General features: G+C 42.8%; 1 protein-coding gene across 5 annotated transcripts; it reads right to left on the bottom strand.

Annotated features, from left to right (window-relative positions):
• Positions 1-269: 269 nt before the first annotated feature.
• On the bottom strand, positions 270-17,698 carry mgarpa (mitochondria localized glutamic acid rich protein a). 5 transcript variants are annotated; one of them, XM_071540181.1, is made up of 8 exons: positions 17,573-17,698; positions 13,786-13,886; positions 12,946-13,051; positions 10,270-10,290; positions 6,168-6,515; positions 2,532-3,595; positions 2,114-2,157; positions 270-1,928 (listed from the first exon to the last, which is right to left on the bottom strand). In XM_071540181.1, exons 1-7 carry the CDS (start codon positions 17,646-17,648, stop codon positions 2,122-2,124), a joined length of 1,752 nt encoding a protein of 583 aa, XP_071396282.1. In that variant the 5' UTR covers positions 17,649-17,698; the 3' UTR covers positions 270-1,928; positions 2,114-2,121. The 5 variants fall into 5 exon arrangements, with proteins under 5 accessions (XP_071396282.1, XP_071396283.1, XP_071396285.1 ...); XM_071540182.1 differs by having other exon boundaries at positions 2,525-3,595; XM_071540184.1 differs by lacking the exon at positions 2,114-2,157.
• Positions 17,699-19,613: the final 1,915 nt, after the last annotated feature.

Consider the following 19,613-nt stretch of genomic DNA (forward strand, 5'->3'; position numbering starts at 1 on the left):
TAAACCACTTATTTCAAGTACATGCTAAAGAACAGATCGATCAATTACATTTTTCCATACAACTTCCTTATCATGAATAGATGTATGGTTAATGCTTCTTTAAAAAGGCCAATAAGCCCTTTATTTCCTCTATGGTTTTGTTTGTGACTGACAGAAGCAGTTACTTTTATATTCCTCTGATGCAATATGAAGCGGACCAATCATCGTTCTTGAAAAAGTGGTAAAACACAGAAACGATACCACAGGCCAAAATCATTTTTTAATCCCTCTTTATTTCACAAAAAAAGAAAGAAAAGTAACATGTCAAACAGTCACAGTTTCTGGCCTTTGCTAAACCAAAGGCATCCGCTCACATTTCACTATAGGCCTACAAATCCTGCTGTGAGCGACAAGGACAGACGCAGCGAGTAATATTCAGAATATTCCCATTCCTAATACACGCAGTAATACACATCTACCTTTAGTTCTTCCCTCAAAGATCTCGGTCCCTTTCCAAATATTGTACGCCTAGCTAACGAGCCAGTAATTCAATAGAAGAGGTGAGAAAATCTGAAAGAGGGAAATGTGAACCACGTTGATTCCGTAGAGCATTTCACACTGGAGTCTTTTCCTCAAATGTACTGTAACACTACCCCAACATCACCATTTCATATCACAAAAGCACACCAATATCATGACCATGTTTTACTTGCTGCAAGCCTTTATATTACACATCCACACAGGTCTGACCTTTAGACAGACGCCACGAGCTGAGCTCTTCCAAAGAACAGAAAAGCACAGAAAAGACAGAGAGAACATTTACGCTGCTTACCCATTCTCAGTCCAAATCACTTGCCCTTACTGAAAATACTCCTCACTGAACCACGACTAAGAGCTATTAGATTGTCTAGAGATAGTGGACTCTAAAGACGGAAGCAGAAGAAACGTCAGGAGCTACAAACTCAGCTTGAAAAGGAAGGAAAGTAAAGAGACACAAATGGAAAATGTCTGCCTTATGAAACCTTATAAAGAGATTGCATTTCAGTTATCAAATCGAAAGTGCTTCTGTATTGTGTTGAGTTTCTACAAGAATCCGCTGAGTCTTATCAAAGTTATTGGCTTAGCAACTAGATCGTATTGAAGTTATTGGCTTAGGAACTGTAACACTGATTGCATCCGCGGAGGTCGGTAAGGTGTCATTTTAAAGACTGAAAGCTAAAAAGGAGGAAAACTGAGGTAGTGAGGTAACTACTGGGGCCTGTTTTCACAAGTTGAGCCAGCGTGTTTGCCGGAGTGTTTCCTGTATAAAAACATTAAAAAGAAAAAAAAATTGGCAAGCTTTCGCTACTTGTCATTTCCGCACCAAAAAGTGGAAAAACCTGAGATCAGGTACTGGAAAGAATGCTGGTGACACAAAACACCCCATTGCTATAAGAGGGTGCACTTTAGGTTCACCGGAGTAGCTGTGTGGTTAGGTTTATTATATGTGATGATGAGTATAAAGCTATACCACTGGAGTGAATTTGGTGAGGCAGTAAACTCTGACTGCGAAAGTAAGGAAGAAGGGCAACTGGATGGCTCAATATTGCTCACAGGCTGAACGATACAGAAGAGAAGAACAGTTATTCAAACGACTGAAAAGATCTCAGTTGTTGACTGAGCTCATCTGGGAGTGAAGAGTCTAGTTTTCTAAGTCAGTGTGCAGTGCCACAGGTGCTGTAACAGTAATAGACTATGGGCCATTGCTAGACCCTATGGGCCATTGCCGATGTGTGATCAGGTCATTGTTCCATAAAGCAGGCATCTATCTAAAACATTATGTGTGCGTTTCTACTGGGACTACATATTAGTCTTTTGTGTTTCGGGGTAAAAAGGGAGGAGGGTAAGTGTAGGGGAAAGGCACATCCTCTTCTTCCGCGGGGTCGAGATCATCATTCAGGAGCCGTTTACTGTGATGGAAGACAGGAAAACCGTTAAAAAGCACAGTTCATGATAGCGTCTATACCTACTGATAGTTCAAGCCTTCGATTGTTTTAGTCACTAGAGTGAATTTAAACTCGTGAAGGGTAAGAATGTTGACTTTTGAATCACAAGTACTTCTACCATGGTACAAATAATCAAAAAGGTGCAGTACCTTTGGAACTACTGCATTTGCATCCTAAGCAGCCGCCGCCTGCCCTGAATAGTACAATGTACAAATCCATGTTAGAGTGGATTTTTCACATCCAACACCAACTGAGACAAGCAGGGGTGAAAATCCCATTACATAGTTTTATTGAAGCATCCTGATAATGAAACTTCATCTATGTTATTAGGTGCTTCACTAGTTCAAGAAATCTTGTACCCATGCTTTGCCAGCACTTAAAAGTTAACTGGATAAAACAGATATAACCCCTTCAAGTTTATCCCAAAATACTGGTGTATTCTACAACTAAGGCTGTTCTGTTATATATGTAATAAGTTAGTAGGTTTGAGTATCAACTCATGCACATGGAGTCTTCAATCGATTAACTGTTGGTGAAAATTAGTCTAGTAACCAAGTTACCTGATACCTCAGAGGCAGGGACTTCTTCATCGTCTGAAGCTGGGATGATCCTTCCGGTCATGGGTCCCACTCCCAGCACCTTGGGCCTCTTGTCTGATTTGGGTGCTCCCTCCAGCACCACAACAATGTACTCCCTCTTGGGATCTTCTGCCTTGGTCTCCACAGGGGCTGCAGCTGCTTCTGCTGCCACTTCTACAACAGGGGCTGCTGCTGCAGGAGGTTCTGGAGTTGCGGCTTCTTCTACATTCACAGAAACAGCTGGAGCCTCTTCAGCAACTGGGATCTCCTGGACTACTGCTGGGGCCTCTTCAACTGGTGCAGGCTCTGCAGCTATGACTTCTACTGGTGCAGGGGCCTCTTCGACTGGTGCAGCCTCGACTGGTGCGGGGGCCTCCTCTACTGGTGCAGCCTCAACTGGTGCAGGGACCTCTTCAACTGGTGCAGCCTCAACTGGTGCAGGGACCTCTTCCACTGGTGCAGGAGCCTCTTCAACTGGTGCAGCCTCAACTGGTGCAGGGACCTCTTCCACTGGTGCAGGAGCCTCTTCAACTGGTGCAGCCTCAACTGGTGCAGGGACCTCTTCCACTGGTGCAGGAGCCTCTTCTACTGGTGCAGCCTCAACTGGTGCAGGGACCTCTTCAACTGGTGCAGAAGCCTCTTCTACTGGTGCAGCCTCAACTGGTGCAGGGACCTCTTCTACTGGTGCAGCCTCAACTGGTGCAGGAGCCTCTTCTACTGGTGCAGGAGCCTCTTCTACTGGTGCAGCCTCAACTGGTGCAGGAGCCTCTTCAACTGGTGCAGCCTCAACTGGTGCAGGAGCCTCTTCCACTGGTGCAGGAGCCTCTTCTACTGGTGCAGCCTCAACTGGTGCAGGAGCCTCTTCCACTGGTGCAGGAGCCTCTTCTACTGGTGCAGCCTCAACTGGTGCAGCTTCTTCAACAGGCGTGGCCTCAACTGGTGCCGGGGCCTCTTCGACAGGCGCAACCTCCTTGACATCTTCAACAGCAGGTGCCACCTCTTCGTTTACTTCAGCGACCTCCGGTACCTCTAGAGTAGAGGCAGCTGCCAGAACTGCAACACAGAATCCAGCCACCCAAATATCACTGACTCTCAAGTCATATTAAAGACCAACTCCCACTCTTTCCCCACATACAGTTCACACAACTTTTAGAGGTGGTTAAAAAGTTGAGGTGGCGAGCCATACTAACTAGTGTCGTGTTTGAGAAACCCCAGTAGTGATGGAGGATTTAGCGTTAGAAAACCACTTGACTGTGTAGGATGACGACTACATGCAAGTGCAGTGTCAAAACCCCAGATATTGAAGAAGTTGGACAAAGGGGAACAAAAGCATTACACAAGAGCCATGTTAGTCACCAGGGAATGTCACAAACCAATGTAGTACTTTTGCATAAATGTAGAGGCAAAAAACAGACAGCTTCCCACAGAGGTAGTACATGAGACAAATGAGGCATAACAATTGTAGGCCCATCAGTAAATGGTCAATTCTGGTGGGTTTTATATTCATTGCTTTGTATTCTTCAAATTCTCTTTACATACAGTATAGGAATTTGAAGATATCCAGATGTACAAAGACCTCATCATGCATGACAGCATTCACCCTTGCACGCCTACCTCAAAACCTCATATCAAAATAGGATTACCCTCCTTGTCCAAAATTTTGTAGACTGAAACTGTGAATTTTAAAGAAGATTGCGTTTGCAACATACCGTTTCCATGTTATGCAAATATATCCATAAAAGCATGTCACAGTGCAAAGCGGGAGGGCTACTGATGAAGAAAGAGTGTAGTGCCAATGCATTTCTAATACTGCAATGCTGTATAGGAAAGTTGGGTGCAGAAAGTGGGCATAGCAGAGGAAGGGAAGGCCTGATGAAAATGCTCCCGTCCAACATGAAACATAAGAGGAATACAAGGTGCATGGAAGACATTGTGAAGAGTAAGCATGCGAGTATTGTTTGTCAAAGACTACAGAAAATGTGTAAAACGTGTAAATATAAAAACAGGCCTCCAAAAATTAGAAAAAGGCCTCATAGTTATAGATAGATCATAGTTAAAATTTTTAAATGTGTGCTGAAATGAACTAGGTATACTAGTTCTGTGCCAGTTGTAAATTTGGCAAATTTGTGAAATATGACAAAATATTGTATAAGCAAGCCACAAAAAAGAAATAGAAATCGCAAAACATTTCCATGGACAACATACTCATTACTTGCAGTCAAGTGTTGTGGTGCATTGATTGAGACCATCGATCTGGAATGAATAGCTAGAAATTTCTGCCCTCAAAAGCAAATGTAAAGTTAGCGTAAACAGACCAAATTCAGACAAATTAAAGACGGGAGTAAATCTTTCCGGTTTGATAACAGCTTTATTGTATGGCTCAATGAATTACCGTAATCCGTTCACACTGCTCATTATCCAGTTATTAGCAAAATAAAAATATGACCACACATTGTTCGAGTTGCTTTGAAGTTGTTGTTAACCTTAAGGAGTTTTTGACAGTTTCACTTTACAGTTAAGAATGAAAACAAATAAAGCGGTTACAGAGCACAATCTCAGCGCCATCTCATCTCACTGCAAGCTATATCACACAACTACACGCCAGACGGTTTAACATTACAAGAAAGGTGTGATACCTGGCGAAAGAAGCACAAAATGACAGGCTTTTTATACAAAAATTACAGTGTTTGTCAAATCTCACAAAAAGTCAAAGCCGGAGTAGCATTACCAACTAAATCACAGTATTTGTGGCGTGTTCCTGCTTGTTCACTGGCTCTCTTTTTGATTGTGTATGCAGCTTGGGGAATCTGAGGTATTATAAGGCGACAGGTTAACGGTGCTGATGGAGGCTGAACCACAAAACTAGTGGGGTAAAGTTTTTGGTCTTGTTTATCACTGAGAAATCAGCTACCTACATGGGTGATCACATTTATTTTACTCGTAACTACAAATGAGCGTTGCATAAAGACATCCGCTGTTACTTTGCAAATGTCTCGCTGTGGTGTCCGGCTGTGAAAGAAGGGCATTTTCTGAGAAGACGGCCTTTCTGGTGAGATGACCGTGGTGGTTTTAGCATCTCCAGGCCATATAATAATATGTACACACCCAGCAGAGAGACCCCAAATTGTCAAGTGCTACATAGACACCACATATAGTGATCTTACTCTGCACACCAGAAAAATGTCAAGTATCCTGTATGTGAAGAAAGGGGGGGAAATAACAGAATAATCTACTCTGTCTTCTCCCTTCTCACACTTAAAAACACGTAATACGCACACAGCCCTGCCCTTTACACCCACTCCAATAAATAAAAGAGAAAAATATACATTTTAGGAGGACAGAAAGAGAATGATCTTTAAAAAGGTGAACCCTGACACCTGAGGAACAGCAGCTAAGCTCTAGTGGTTCTAATGACAGTGACTGTAGGTTACCGGTTAGATTGTTTCTAGTGTTGTGAAGGGGGGGTAAAAGAGGTCAAACCTGCTGTCAGGGCCTCTGTAAAAGGGGTGCAGACTGCAGAGATAGGCGAGTGTGTGTGGTTGTGTGCGTCTCCCTGTGGTGAATGTGTGGAAACCTCAGGCCTCGGAGGCAGCAGCTGCCTCCTCCTCAGATGGAGGAGTCGTACCGTTGCTTTCGGGCTCCTCGGCGGCGGCCGGTTCGGCGACGGCCTCGGCGGCGGCCGGTTCGGCGACGGCCTCGGCGGCCTCCTCTACGGCTTCGGCCGCTTGGGCCACCTCCTCCGCGACCGCCTCCACTTCCTGCGCGGCCTCGGCGACGACCTCTGCCGCCTCGACGACGACCTCAGCGGCCTCGGCGACCGCCTCGGCGACCGCCTCCACCACAGTCTCGGCCTCAGACTCGGACTCGGCCTCGGCACCTACACCGGCCTCTTCCTCCCCCCCGGCCTCGGCCTCGGCCTCCTCTCCACCGGCCTCCTCAGCCGCTGCCTCCTCCTCCGCCTCCTCCTCTCCCCCTGGAACACAAGAACCGCAGATGGGGGAAAGTTGGCGAGGGAATTGGTTTGATTCAAAGAGCTCACACATTCTACTCCACAAGCAGCCTATGATACTCTAATGATACTCACTCATGTCCCCCCCCACTCCCAAAGCCACATTATTCCCCACTATGGATGGTGTGATGTAGTATTCTACCCTGCCACATGTTGTTTGACCCCATCATTTAATGACATTTCTGAGCCAAACAGCAAATATATCACTAGCTGGGTTTCCATCCAAGAATTTGTCAATTATGATTTTGCTACAATTTCTCTAAATAATAAAAAAAAATGTTCAAAAAAGAAATTCTGCAATACATAAATTGTGATGAATACGCAATTGTTGAATAAATAATGGCCTAATTCGCAGCTTATTTTGTGCGACAAATTTGCTTGGCAGTTGGATGGAAACATAGCTACTCCCAGCTGATATATTTTCCAACACGCTCATTAATTATGTATCTTTTTTGCTGTCCTACAGGCCGGTCCAGAACACAGAAGCACCAGTCACAGCCATGCCACTCCAGACCTTACCACTTCTCAGTGAATACTCCACCTGCAAAAAAAAAAACCCTGAGGCAACACGTTCACTACACCACTGCATGCAAACTCAAAAAAGGGGGGTGGAACAAGACGAAGACGAGGGAGGAGAGGAGGAAACAAAGGGAAAGGGGAGGAGTGCAGGTTAAGGTGTAGGGTAGAGGGGGTGGAAGGTAAATATCTTGTTTCTTACCATCCAATTACAAGCTACCAGTTATCAGGAGCTCTGCAAGTCTGATAGTGAGACAGACACTGAGACAGCCCGGGTAGATTGTGCGTCTTTAATCTTAAACTGTGACATCCCCTCCTGCCATTTGTTACATTTATCCATTAAAGTTGTTGGGAGATTGGCCTGTTGGCTGTCAACTTTGACTGTTTCATGCCAACTATGATCAGTAATAGTAGGTTTCATGCTAACACTTTAGCATAAACTGTGTTGAGCGATAGTATTCTCCATGCTAACAATTTAGCATACACTATGTTGAGTGATAATAGCCTCTATGCTAATACTTTAGCATACACTATGTTGAGTGATAGTAGCCTCCATGCTAACACTTTAGCATAAAACGTATTGAGTGATAGTAGCCTCCATGCTAACACTTTAGCATAAAACGTATTGAGTGATAGTAGCCTCCATGCTAACGCTTTAGCATAAACGTATTGAGTGATAGTAGCCTATCACACATCTAAAAAGTGAGAAAATGAAAACTTGTAGCAGCTCTGACGCCAAATGGTGAGTAATATTTAATATATACAGCCAAGTCTGGTGGTTTTCTGTAGGATATTGGTAAAATTTACATTAAATGCCATATAAAACTGGTTTGAACTAGCAGGACTACTTTCATTGTCTCCATAGGAATTGAAGGTGGTGGGAGACTGTGTAGTCTGGAATGAATATGTAGTTGTTCATTTGATATAGTTCCAAAAATAAACCTGGCTACATCAGCTATATTGAGTTAACGATATTTTGTGTTTAAAATTTATAAATCAGCTTTTTGAACAGCTTTTCCTTACTTTAGCTACTGCTAGTGGCCTATCACTCAACATAATGTATGCTAAAGAGTTAGCATGACTTAGGTGTCCGTGTTCATTTGACAGCCAAGTTGAGCAACGCGCCAATCTCCCACAAAAACTTGGTGTATTCCTTTAACATTGATTTCAAAACCAGGCAGCCATTCAAAAACGAGGTAATCCAGTGAAAAAAAAAAAAAAGTGGTTTGTTTGTGTCAAGTTCGTTTATCCTCTTCACAGATTTACTCATTAACACTTATTACAGCACCAAGAGTTAGTTTCAACACGGTGGAATCTAATGAAAAATAATAAAATAAAAAGAAGAGCAGAGAAACAATATCCAGCATCGAACTGTCCAGAGGTTTTTGGTTGAACGTGGAACTTTTTCTGGCTTTCTTAGTGGTACAGGAGAGGAGGAAAAGGAGAAGAGAGAGGGATTTTGTTCTCCTGTTCAGATCCAAAGAGTCCAGTTCTAGGACGAGTATCCAAGCGGCCACAGAGGACCTTAGCTTTAGCATTACACTGAAAAGAGTAAAGATACAAAGGGTTAGAGAAACGGAAAAAATTATCTTTTTTTTTTAAATCAAAGATAAATTACATTAACAACGTCACTGTTAATCCAAATTCAACCACATGAGGCTATGCTCGTGAATTTTGCAAGAAATGGATATTATGGGCTGCTAGCGAGATGCGCTGGTGATGTCAGTGGCGAGTGCTCTATGAAAAGAAGCCTTGGTTATTGGACGATGATGAGAAAAATCACTGTTTTTTGTCTCATTTGGAGCAGAGATGTCTGTTTGACTTTGGTAGTGGTAGCGAGTTTGGTAGCAAATGCAGAACTTCTGTTTTTATTAAAAGAAGGGGAACTATATAAAGAGTAGGGGGGGGGGAGGTGAGAAGACTGAAAGGGAGAGAATAGAGGGATTATGAGAGGTTTTAGGAGATGTATCAAGGGGCGGCAGACAGAATTTCAATACAGTTTTGACAAATCCTAAGTATAGCCAAGCTCATATGAAGGATAGGATAGGATGTGTCCCAAGTTCCCAAAGTAGCATTGCTCCAGACCAAATCTAAAACTGTAGATGAGTAGGATGAAATGCAATCATGGAAGTTTCACTAAAGCCAAAGAGTGATTAGCTTTGCCCAGAGGATTACAACACATCTAATCCCATTATTGCCCAAAGTCAGTTTACTGTTGGGAAGCACAACACATGTACATATTTCATTTTTAATTTTTTCTTATAGTTAATTGTCGTTGCGCCATTTTATCCCTCTCATGTAAAGTCCCAAGTAAATGTAACTTGAATGTCAAGTCGATATACACATCTCTGAACACAGAAAATGTCTTGTCACTGTCAACAACACGGGGGTCCATTCTTTTGCATGCATTTTGATGAAATAGTCTAAATAACATACAGCAATTACACAAATTCGAGTAATCTAGTTCTAACATACAGATTACGAGAATTAATATTAGGTTCCCAAAACAGATCCAGTCAGAAGAAGTGGTTGAATGTTGACTATCACTGATGGTTCACTGTTCAACAAATATTAAAACAGGTAATTTACAGTCTGGTAGACCCAAGGAACCTATGAAGAAGGACTAGTCAAGTATGTCATAGCGTATGTCTTATCCATTATATGTTGCGGATTTCTTTTCTCTTTTTCATTTATGTTAATGCTGAATATATTTTGTTTATTATTTACATATTTTCACGTATTTCTGTCTCTGTATGCTCTTCTGCCATTAGTTTGCACACCTCCAGTTATTCGAACATTTTATACTTAATCATTCTGAGTTTGACTTAACACGCTCTAGTGTTGTAATGGGTCATGTTGTTTAATATTCCCCCTGTTTTTCTTTATTCTTATTTATATTCCATTTTTCTTCCCATTTGCCGCTGCAATGACCCAGTTTCATTCAAGTTTGTCTCATTTCCATAATATGGAAAATCCCCTCGTTTCATAAATCTGTTACTTTCCCCTCCACTGTTGGCTGTCATTTCGTGGAAACGGTCCCAATTAAGTGAGTGGTACTACAAAGAAATGACGTGATTAGTGCGATTAGTGCGATTATGAGCCAGAATCATAACAGTGAGGCTGTGAGAATCAGAATCAAGCCCATGCCAAAGATTTCAGTGATTGTAAATAAAGCAAAAATATTAGTCACGGCAGAACTCACCCTCTTCTTCCTCATCCCTGCCTGCAAACAGACAGACAACCACAGTGTCACAGGTTTACAGAGAAACAGGCTCAGCTGATGAGCAGTACAGAAACGTATGGCTGAGTTATGCAACAATGATGTATGGACATATTACTGCAGAATGTTAAAATAAATGAATATCAGGAGTGGGTATCGCAACTTTTCGGTTTCTAAAACGATACCCTTTTATGTTGAATGAAATCATATTTTTATTTTTTGAATTATTTTCTGTTATTTTCTATGATTTGCTTTTGCAGATGAGCCCATTTTCAATGTATTTTCTTTAAAATGCCAATATATTCAGAAAGAAAAGATCTTATTTGTGGCTTTTATACATTTTTAAGTCTTAAAACCAACAACTCAGCACAATGCCTAGTAGTAGCTTGGTTTTTACTACTTGAAATGGGTCATCTTGATAGGCAAGACTGACTCTACATAAGCCAAATATGTTTACATTGTTGCTGTATCTTCTGCCATGCATGTGTGACTGCATACAGTGGTTGTGCTGCTGCTGATGGTATCAGTACACCAAGTCCACTGCTATGGCGGCTCCAGTCAGCCTTGCCAAAATAAACTCCCTCGCCGAGCGGGGAGAAAAGTTTCTATAATTACATCTAATCTCATCTCTCTACAGTCCTGCAGTTAAAGCCAGGGAAAATAAATAGCCCAACTCTCCCTGATAACAGACACTGACATAGTATCTAAACAGAGTATAAATAGTGGCACGTGTTGGACCAAAGCGTGTTGGTGTGTAGAGGAAGTGAGTTTGGCTTGGGGGAGACGGGTGAATGGAAATCTTGAGTAGGGATCGACCGATAACGGGTGTTTGAAGGCCAACGACAATATGCATACAATATTTTTTGCCGATATCCAATATTGTTTATATAGTTTCCCTCAAATTGTATTCTGGTCCAGGTAGCGAAGCCTCTAAAAACAGCACTTACGGACCATGTGACACCAAAACTCTCCACTGAAACTCCAGTCAGGTTAAAGGCTTCCCACAGCCAGTGTAGAATTGATCAATTCTACAGTAAATGTGTAATCAAGCAAACTGCATCATATCAGGTAGACACTGACTGGACTAGATTTGCTTTTTAATAAAAGGCCAACTTTGGCAAAACGAAGAGTTGCTGGGTGGAAAACTGTCTGTAAGCTCTTTCTAAAAGGTTTGAATTGCTCTGGCTGTTCAGATCAAGTAATCACCTATACTGGGCTGACCTGCACTGATACACTTGTCTGAGATAGTGTTATAAATACACTGACAGGACAAGAGATACTAATAGTGTGTGTGTCTACGCTAAAGAGAAAACAGCAGGATGTCCACTCTACCAACAGACAAAGTGGACAGACTCAGCAGGCTGACAGTCTTTGTGTTTGTGTGGTCAGTCAGTGACGCTCCCTCGACACTGAAATAAGCAGAGGATAATCCAGGACTGGCCCACAATCCTCTGCTTGGGTCACCTCAGTCTTTTTGTTCAGGGTGAGGCGGCCCAAGAACTAAACAAGGGCTGTGTTTGAGTTGTCTACATTAAAAGGAACACACCGAGTTTTTGGCAGATTGTCCCTTTGGTCAATTTAGCCATAAAATGATTAGAACATACACAGAATATCATCCATGTGTCCCTGGTAGATCGTTGGCTCTTTAACACTTTAGCATACACTATGTTGAGTGATAGTAGGCTCCATGCCAACACTTTAGCATACACTATGTTGAGTGATAGTAGGCTCCATGCAAACACTTTAGCATACACTATGTTGAGTGATAGTAGGCTCCATGCTAACACTTTAGCATACACTATGTTGAGTGATAGTAGGCTCCATGCCAACACTTTAGCATACACTATGTTGAGTGACAGTAGGCTCCATGCTAACACTTTAGCATACACTATGTTGAGTGACAGTAGGCTCCATGCTAACACTTTAGCATACACTATGTTGAGTGACAGTAGGCTCCATGCCAACACTTTAGCATACACTATGTTGAGTGACAGTAGGCTCCATGCTAACACTTTAGCATACTGTGTTGAGTGTACTAGGCCACTAGTATTTATGTCATAAGTGAGAAAATGTTAAGTTTCCATAGGCAGTGACGCTGGTGGGTGATGGGAGACTGTAGCTAAAAATCATGAATACGTAGTTAGCATGAAATAGTTCAAAAAATATACCTGGCTATAGCTGTATTGAGTTTATGATATAATTTACAAATGTATGAATCTATAAAGACCATAAAAGAATTAACGTATTTATATTGCTAAATGGTTAGTCTTTTTACTTTGGATAATGCTAATGGCCTACCATCACACAATATGATGTATGCTAAAGTGTTAGCATGGAGGATCAGAGCCAACAATCTACCGGAGACACATGGATGATATTGGTGTCTATATTCTCATCACTTAACAGGAAAGTTGACCAACGAGCCAACCTCTCAAAAACATGGTGAATTTCACAACTTGGCTAACTTTTCCTGCCGTTGCTTATTAGAAGAGGTTTTTAATGAAGGATCTCAGTGCTTATCCAGGATCATTTATAATCAGCAAGCAGGTCGAAGGGATTTTGGTTTGTAATTGTCACACTCCTAGTCTAACACAGTAGAGCGGATGAGAAATGCAAGTGGTGAGGATGGGCAGGAAGAGGCTGGCGGGGTGGACTTACTCTTAGGTGGCCATGGTTTAGGCTCCCACTCTTGCTTGGGTCGGGCATTGATTTCTGCAACGCGCTCATTGAACCTGGCATGGTCTGTCGTCACAGTGGTGTATGCCTGTGGAGAAGGGATAATTCAGTTGTCTTAAGGTCAGAATCTGAGCCATTTCCTTCGCATTCCTACAATGAAGAAAACTTTTTCAAAAAACGTTCTGAAGCCCACGCAAAAACTTTAGATTTTCTAATTTGAGATACTGTGTGTGTGACTGGTTCAAATCGAACTTATGTTTGAAGACATACAACATCTTTATGCTTGCCAGAAGGTCCAGCATCTGCATATGCTGATGTGTCTAAGAGCCTGTAGGGTTTTCATTAGGTCCTTGATGAACCGCCAGGTCTGAAATGCCTGTGGTAGTAACCTTTATAGACCAGCTGATGGATGAAGTTACTGCTCCTGTCGTTTTCTCTGCAGTTGCATTGGAAGATTTTTCCATTTCACATTTCTCTACAATTCAAATTGCTTGAGGAAGCATTTGGCTAGCTAGTAGAAGATTCATTTTATGTTCCCTGGTTTCCTGATGAGGTAATTTGTGTCATTGTAGAACATTAGATTGACTGATTTAGGTGTTGCATTTTGTTGCTGGACTTCACTGTTGTAAATGGATTTAATTCTTTGTTGAGGATGTAGCATTAGCATTGGTGGCCTTTAAGTCTATGTCGGCAATAAAGCTGATTGGTAAGTTGTAGTAGTGAGCTATATTAGTGACCTGATATAATTGCATTATTTGCCAAGATGCTCACAGATGCTTCACTCGAGATCATAAACATGTATGTAGAGGCAACTGAACTTACATATGTGCAAGCACCGACGAAGGCTCCGCCACACAGCAAGGCGTAGACGATGTTCTCCCCAGACCCGCCGGGAACCGACGACATTTGCCGCCGTTGCGCAACTGCAAAAGGGTCAAAGGTAATGCGTTAAGATTCTCCTCAAACCTGTCATCGACTCTGGTATGAATTTCTTAAGTCTATCCCTCATTAATCCTGGCTTCTACCTTTGACCCCAGAATGAATTAGAGGAGAAAATGGTCAAGGAGGGGAAAAAGACAATTTTCTGACCGGTTTTAGGATGGAGTGATGGGATAGGTGCAGTTTGAGGAGATATGATGAATCAAAACTAACCATGGATTTATAGAAATTCCCCATACCTCCATCGCTCCCACTATGGATGACCCTGCATAGACCCCGGTGGCTTTAAAAAGATCCTACAGGATAGGGATAATGTGCTGCACAAACCCATAAGCTTTGAAAGGGATTGGTGAGAAAGCGCCATAAGACGTTCTTGCTGGCTCACGATGCCTCCCTCTCTGATTGGATTGGGCACAATAGATTTAGATGGCCAAAAATATGCCTGTCAGCACTTGTTTGATGCCTGCATGCTGACGCACTCTACTCTCTACCTTTGGAAAGAAAAGTTTAAAAATTTAGTGCCAAGAGGAAATACATTGATAATCAGGTTCAGACAATTTCAGATGATGAAAACTAATTTATGTGAAGACGTAGCTTATGAGTAGACATGTATCTTAGTTTTGCTTGACTAAGCAAAATCTTTGTTTATTTTGGCATGGCATTTTCTTCTCTGCTGAACACTGAGCAGTGCGACACTCCCCCAGAATTGCAGCCAAGCAAGCTTTGTGTTTACTACGGCAACACTTGGACCAGAGTCAAGGCTTCCTGCTAATACCATGACGTCAGCTTTCACTCTAAAACACACATGCAAACACCAAAGACAAAGAGAGGTCCGACTCTCAAAAGGAAAACAGTAATGGCTGCACAGAGGGTTTAATACGCCTCTACTTCCTATGGCAGGGAACACGGTGTACAGCCAGTAAAACATGCACGCTCCAAATAAACTCAAGGAAGGATCGCGCTTTAGTGCTGCAGTCAACAGCATATTATAGGGAAAAGCATTGTTTGTGAACAAAAGGACGTTCGAGAGGGAGACAAAAATCAGTTGATTTGATGATTAAACATTACAAATCAAATGATCCCTGATCACCTAAACTCCTGCAAGACACAACAGAATTCATTTCCTCCACTAGAAAACATGCAACAACTCCCTTCTCATCTACAATCCTCACCCAGACAACAGCTATCCTGACATTCTAGTTCCTCAAGTTAAGGTTTTTGGATACAAGGAACAAATGGAAGCCTGAAGGAGTGTCAACTCATTTAACAATCAGCAAACTTAAAATTATTATTCCCTCCTGTGCTTCTTGTAGACCTTAAAGTGTCCGTTTGCTTAAAGTATTAGCGGAGTGTTGTCATGTCCAGTGTTGGTTATTAAACCCTTCATATTCTGAGCAACTAATCCACTGTGCTCCACCACCCTGTTATTTATACTGGCTAATCGGCTCAAGCCTAAAGGTATGAGTTGGGGGGATGAAGTGGTGAAAATCATGACTAGCAGAGGGGACGCGGGTCAGGAAGTCACAGGATTAGGCCATGATACCCTCCTCTGGTTAAGTGGGACCACTGGTGGTCAAGAGTGGGGAGGGGCGGCAATCCTGAGTCAAGGGTCTGGCATATTTATCTGATCGTGGATGGGATGTCGGCCATATAACAGACACTACTGTAATGTAATCTCGTAAGAGGTCCCCAGTAGTGCCTGGCAGCAGGACAACAAGCTCTAGAAAGACAGAAGAGCTGGAGGTCACGTCATGTTAGCACCTTTATTTAGGCCTGGGGCTTCTGTCCAGAGACAGTACAAGCCAAAGACGCTCCCTGCTGCCGTCCAGACAAAGCCAGCATGGGAGCGACAGCAGTCTAGAGGTTAGAGAAGCAGGCTTGTGTCCGGTTTGAATCCCTGACTAGTTGGAAAAAATCTGAATGGGTGAATTGAATGAGAAACGTCGTTGGCCTCCCTCAACTGCTCCACTGGAGCTGCTCCGTGGCCAGTAGAGGACTACCACAGAACTGGAATGGCTAGACCGGTCATTTCCATGCAAATCAACGCTCCTGGATAGTCAAAGTGGCTTCCATTTTTATGTGTACCGTTGGGCTAGCTTCAACATTATGCTAATGTTGACTACGAGCTAGCGAGAGAAGCACAATCTTTGATAATGCTATGTTAACCTTGTCGCTAACGTTAGCTTTCAGTTGAGTTTTACAGTTTGCTAACGGACTGTTCTCAAGCAAGTGTGAGACATTATGGCCTTTAATGTCGAGACTTACATTGTCACCATGACAATTAACCCTTAAATTTCCATAATTGCCATTTTATTCTGTACTAGGCAAATTACCATGGGAAACAGTGTTCTATCCATTCACGTTGTGTGGGTTGCATTGAGCAGCTTCGTATGAATGTGAACCTGGATGGGAAATACTCCTACATGACAAAGCACTCCAGAGGAAGGAAAGAGAATTTCCCTCTTGCCGGATCAATAAAGCAGTGTACCATGAAGGCCTAATGGCTGCTACATACTAGAGGTACTCAATTCCAGTCCTCAAGGGTCAGTGTCCTGCAGGTTTTTGTTCCTCCCTGGTGATTAATGAACTACACCTGGTGCCAGGTAGATACAGACCAGGTGTAGCTCATTAACCATCAGGGTCTTAGTCCCCAGGATAACAGATACAGGTATACATACAAAAGGTGCGGATAGAGAGAATAACTGCCGTCCCCTCATACATCAGCTGCTCACAATTTATCCCCATACTAAAAACCTACAGTCTCTATTTATCGTCCATGGTTATGTAACATTAAAACATGAACAGACGCTGCAGCCACCGACCGGCTCGTGGCGCAAGCTCGCAGAGCGGTATAGGAGGAAGGCTACGTCGCGTGCCTTTGGTGCACTCTTTACATTGAGACCAGTCACACGCGCACACCACGTGACCAACATCGGCATCCATGTTTCCACGCTACCCCCTGGTCCAATGAAGGTCACACATACAAACCTGTAGGGCTATAACCCCCAATTTACACAAGAAGGTTGATATTACTGTCAGTTCGCAAGGTGGAATAAATACGTTTAGTGATAATGGCTCGGCCAGTGGTTTACAATGGTTTTAAATGTGGTAGCCCATTACATCAATGCCGTTATAAAGTACAGTAACAAGCTGGCAAACGCTGCCACAGGACGAGCCAGTGAAAACCACTGCAGAGGATTATAGATTTGACCCGCCGTCTGCTGCTCTGCCTAATACTCTGGCTGGCAGAGGATACAGTCATTTGGAGTCGTTATGAAATGTTCCAGCCAGGCCTCAAAAGTACCTCGTTTCTATATGAGACGAAACGTAATTGTACTGCGCAACAAACCACACAAGCCAATAACAGGGACAGAATGTAACACATAACACATTTGATGTCATTGTTACCCAAAAAAAAAAGTCAACGTGACCTTCACTTCCCCCATTGTCTACAGCAGCCGGTGCCATCTTCCAGTTTAGGGATGCAGCGGCAGGCAAAGCCACATGGGGACAAAATGTACTATTCTACCAATCACGCAGAGGGCGCGATAGATGGCAAATGAACAGCAATGAGAGAACACCGCATTCCAGCACTGACATCATGGCAAACAAGGAAACAAAGTCAGATTTTTTTTTTTGGTTTGTTGGCTGGTTTTATGGTGAAACTCACCATCCCTGGGCAACCTGTAGGCTGCTTTCCGTGCCAAAGGCCCACACCTTTGCCAGGCCGCTCTGCAGGAAAACATCGCTGCACTCCGAGGGCTACAGGAGGAATGAATGGCCGGTCTGCTCTGGTCTGGGCTGGGGAATGTGTGTGAGGAGAAGCACAGCCCTGCCCTCCGTTGCGCAAGATGATGTGCAGTGCAGTGCGGTGGATCGACTGTATGAGGGGTGATTAGTGCCACAGAGAAGCAGGAGCATGGCTCGGTATGAGGGATGATTAATGCCACAAAAAACAGGAGGATGAGTTCGGGGAGGTGTGATTAGGATGGTAGATGTGCCGCTCATTATATAGCGACAAGGGCGGAGAAAAATGCTTAAATGGAGTACAATCTTTCAGCCAGTGTCAACAAATGTCAATGCCACAGAGAAGCAAGCGGAGGAGCATACCTGGATCACACTGAATCCGTAATGAATTCACGCAGGTGTGTCAGTTCACTAAACGATTCGCTAAAGTCCCTGCATCTAAAATTATTTTTCCACCAGAACGTCCAAACCTGCTTATAAAGATAGACAATTTTTCTGGGGTCAAAGTGCTACAATGAGTGATGACTGACAAGATATTATTTGGTCAGTGTGATAAATTATAATATCTGTAGGTCACCAAATTATCATCTTAGGAGGAACATTGAATGTAATATGAAGTATAATATAATGTGTATAAGTGTTGGCCATACATCTGTGCTGTAAACTGTGTGCAGTTCTACGCAAGGATCTCATGGCCCAACTGTGTTGAAGATGAAACTGGTTATATATATGGTTAGACATGGTTATTAGTTGTTGTTGTAGCAGTATGTTTTCATCATGTATACATCACAGAAAAAACCTTACCTTCGTAAAACCTTCATTGCAACACAGTAATGCAGTAGTGGCAGATTCTCTCATTTGAAATTAAATACAACTTGCATTGGGGAGTAACATGTTCAATGCCTCAAGTGTGATATTGGCCTTAGAAGTCTTACCATCTGCCATCATCACCAACATGAGACCCTACAGGCATCAATGCACTAAACCTTAATCTATGGGAAAAGTCCCTGCATCTATCATCAATTGCCACCTAACGCATTTAGATAAATTGAGTACATTTCTGGAGATTAAGTAGAGCAAAGACTAATGACTGACAAGATATTATTATTTGGTCAATATAATTAATAATTAGACGTAGGTCACCAAAGTTTACAGGGAACATTGGTCCTGAATGCTCCCCTAATGTAATTTTTACCTCCGCCAAGGAGGTTATGTTTTCGGTGACGTTTGTTTGTTTGTCTGTCTGTCTGTCTGTTAGCAGGATTACGGAAAAACTACTGGCCCGATTTTCATGAAACTTCGTGGAATGGCGTAGCATGGGCCAAGGAAGAACCCATTACATTTTGATTTTAGTTTTGACTCACGAACAAGCAATAATAGCACAAACCTTGGCAGAGGTCTGCGCTCTCCGAGTGCCGTTCTAGTGTTTTTTTTAGATATGGCTTCTATATAGTTCTCTGATGATTTTTGCTCAAGCTTTGCTCTCCTTTATAATGTTAAAGCTCAATGTGATGACTTTTTTGTGGTAAAACATTCATTGCTATTAGTGTTGGAGTTGGCCTTTCCAAGCTCCATTGAAACCATCACTGTAGCATGAGACCCTCTGGAACAGCCAATTCTGAGCACAGGTGTACTGGATAGTACACTGGCAGGAAATAGTAGTGTCGCATGGGAAGTGATGCGTTTTATGTAACATCCAGGTACTGTATTTCCTCTAATATTGTCCCGGGCCTTTATTTACCTCAACTGCAGAGGGTACCAGGCCTTTATTGGAAGCAGGCTTATATTAGAGACAGGCAAGTATACAAGACAAGTATATTTGCTCATATTTTAGTACGAAGCCTCCTTGTTTTCTGATCTGCTTCTGTTGGGGTCGTTAGGTAGCCGTTTTTTGTTACTGCAACGCATTACCGATAATTACGGTAATCGACGACGGCACGCTCCAGAGACTTCCGCTGGCCGAG

This window comes from Centroberyx affinis, unplaced genomic scaffold (genome assembly GCF_046629955.1).
Source record: "Centroberyx affinis isolate AG114_WGS23_722 - 3 ecotype Tasmania unplaced genomic scaffold, CSIRO-AGI_Caff_v1 ptg003571l_1, whole genome shotgun sequence".
NCBI lineage: Eukaryota > Metazoa > Chordata > Actinopteri > Beryciformes > Berycidae > Centroberyx > Centroberyx affinis.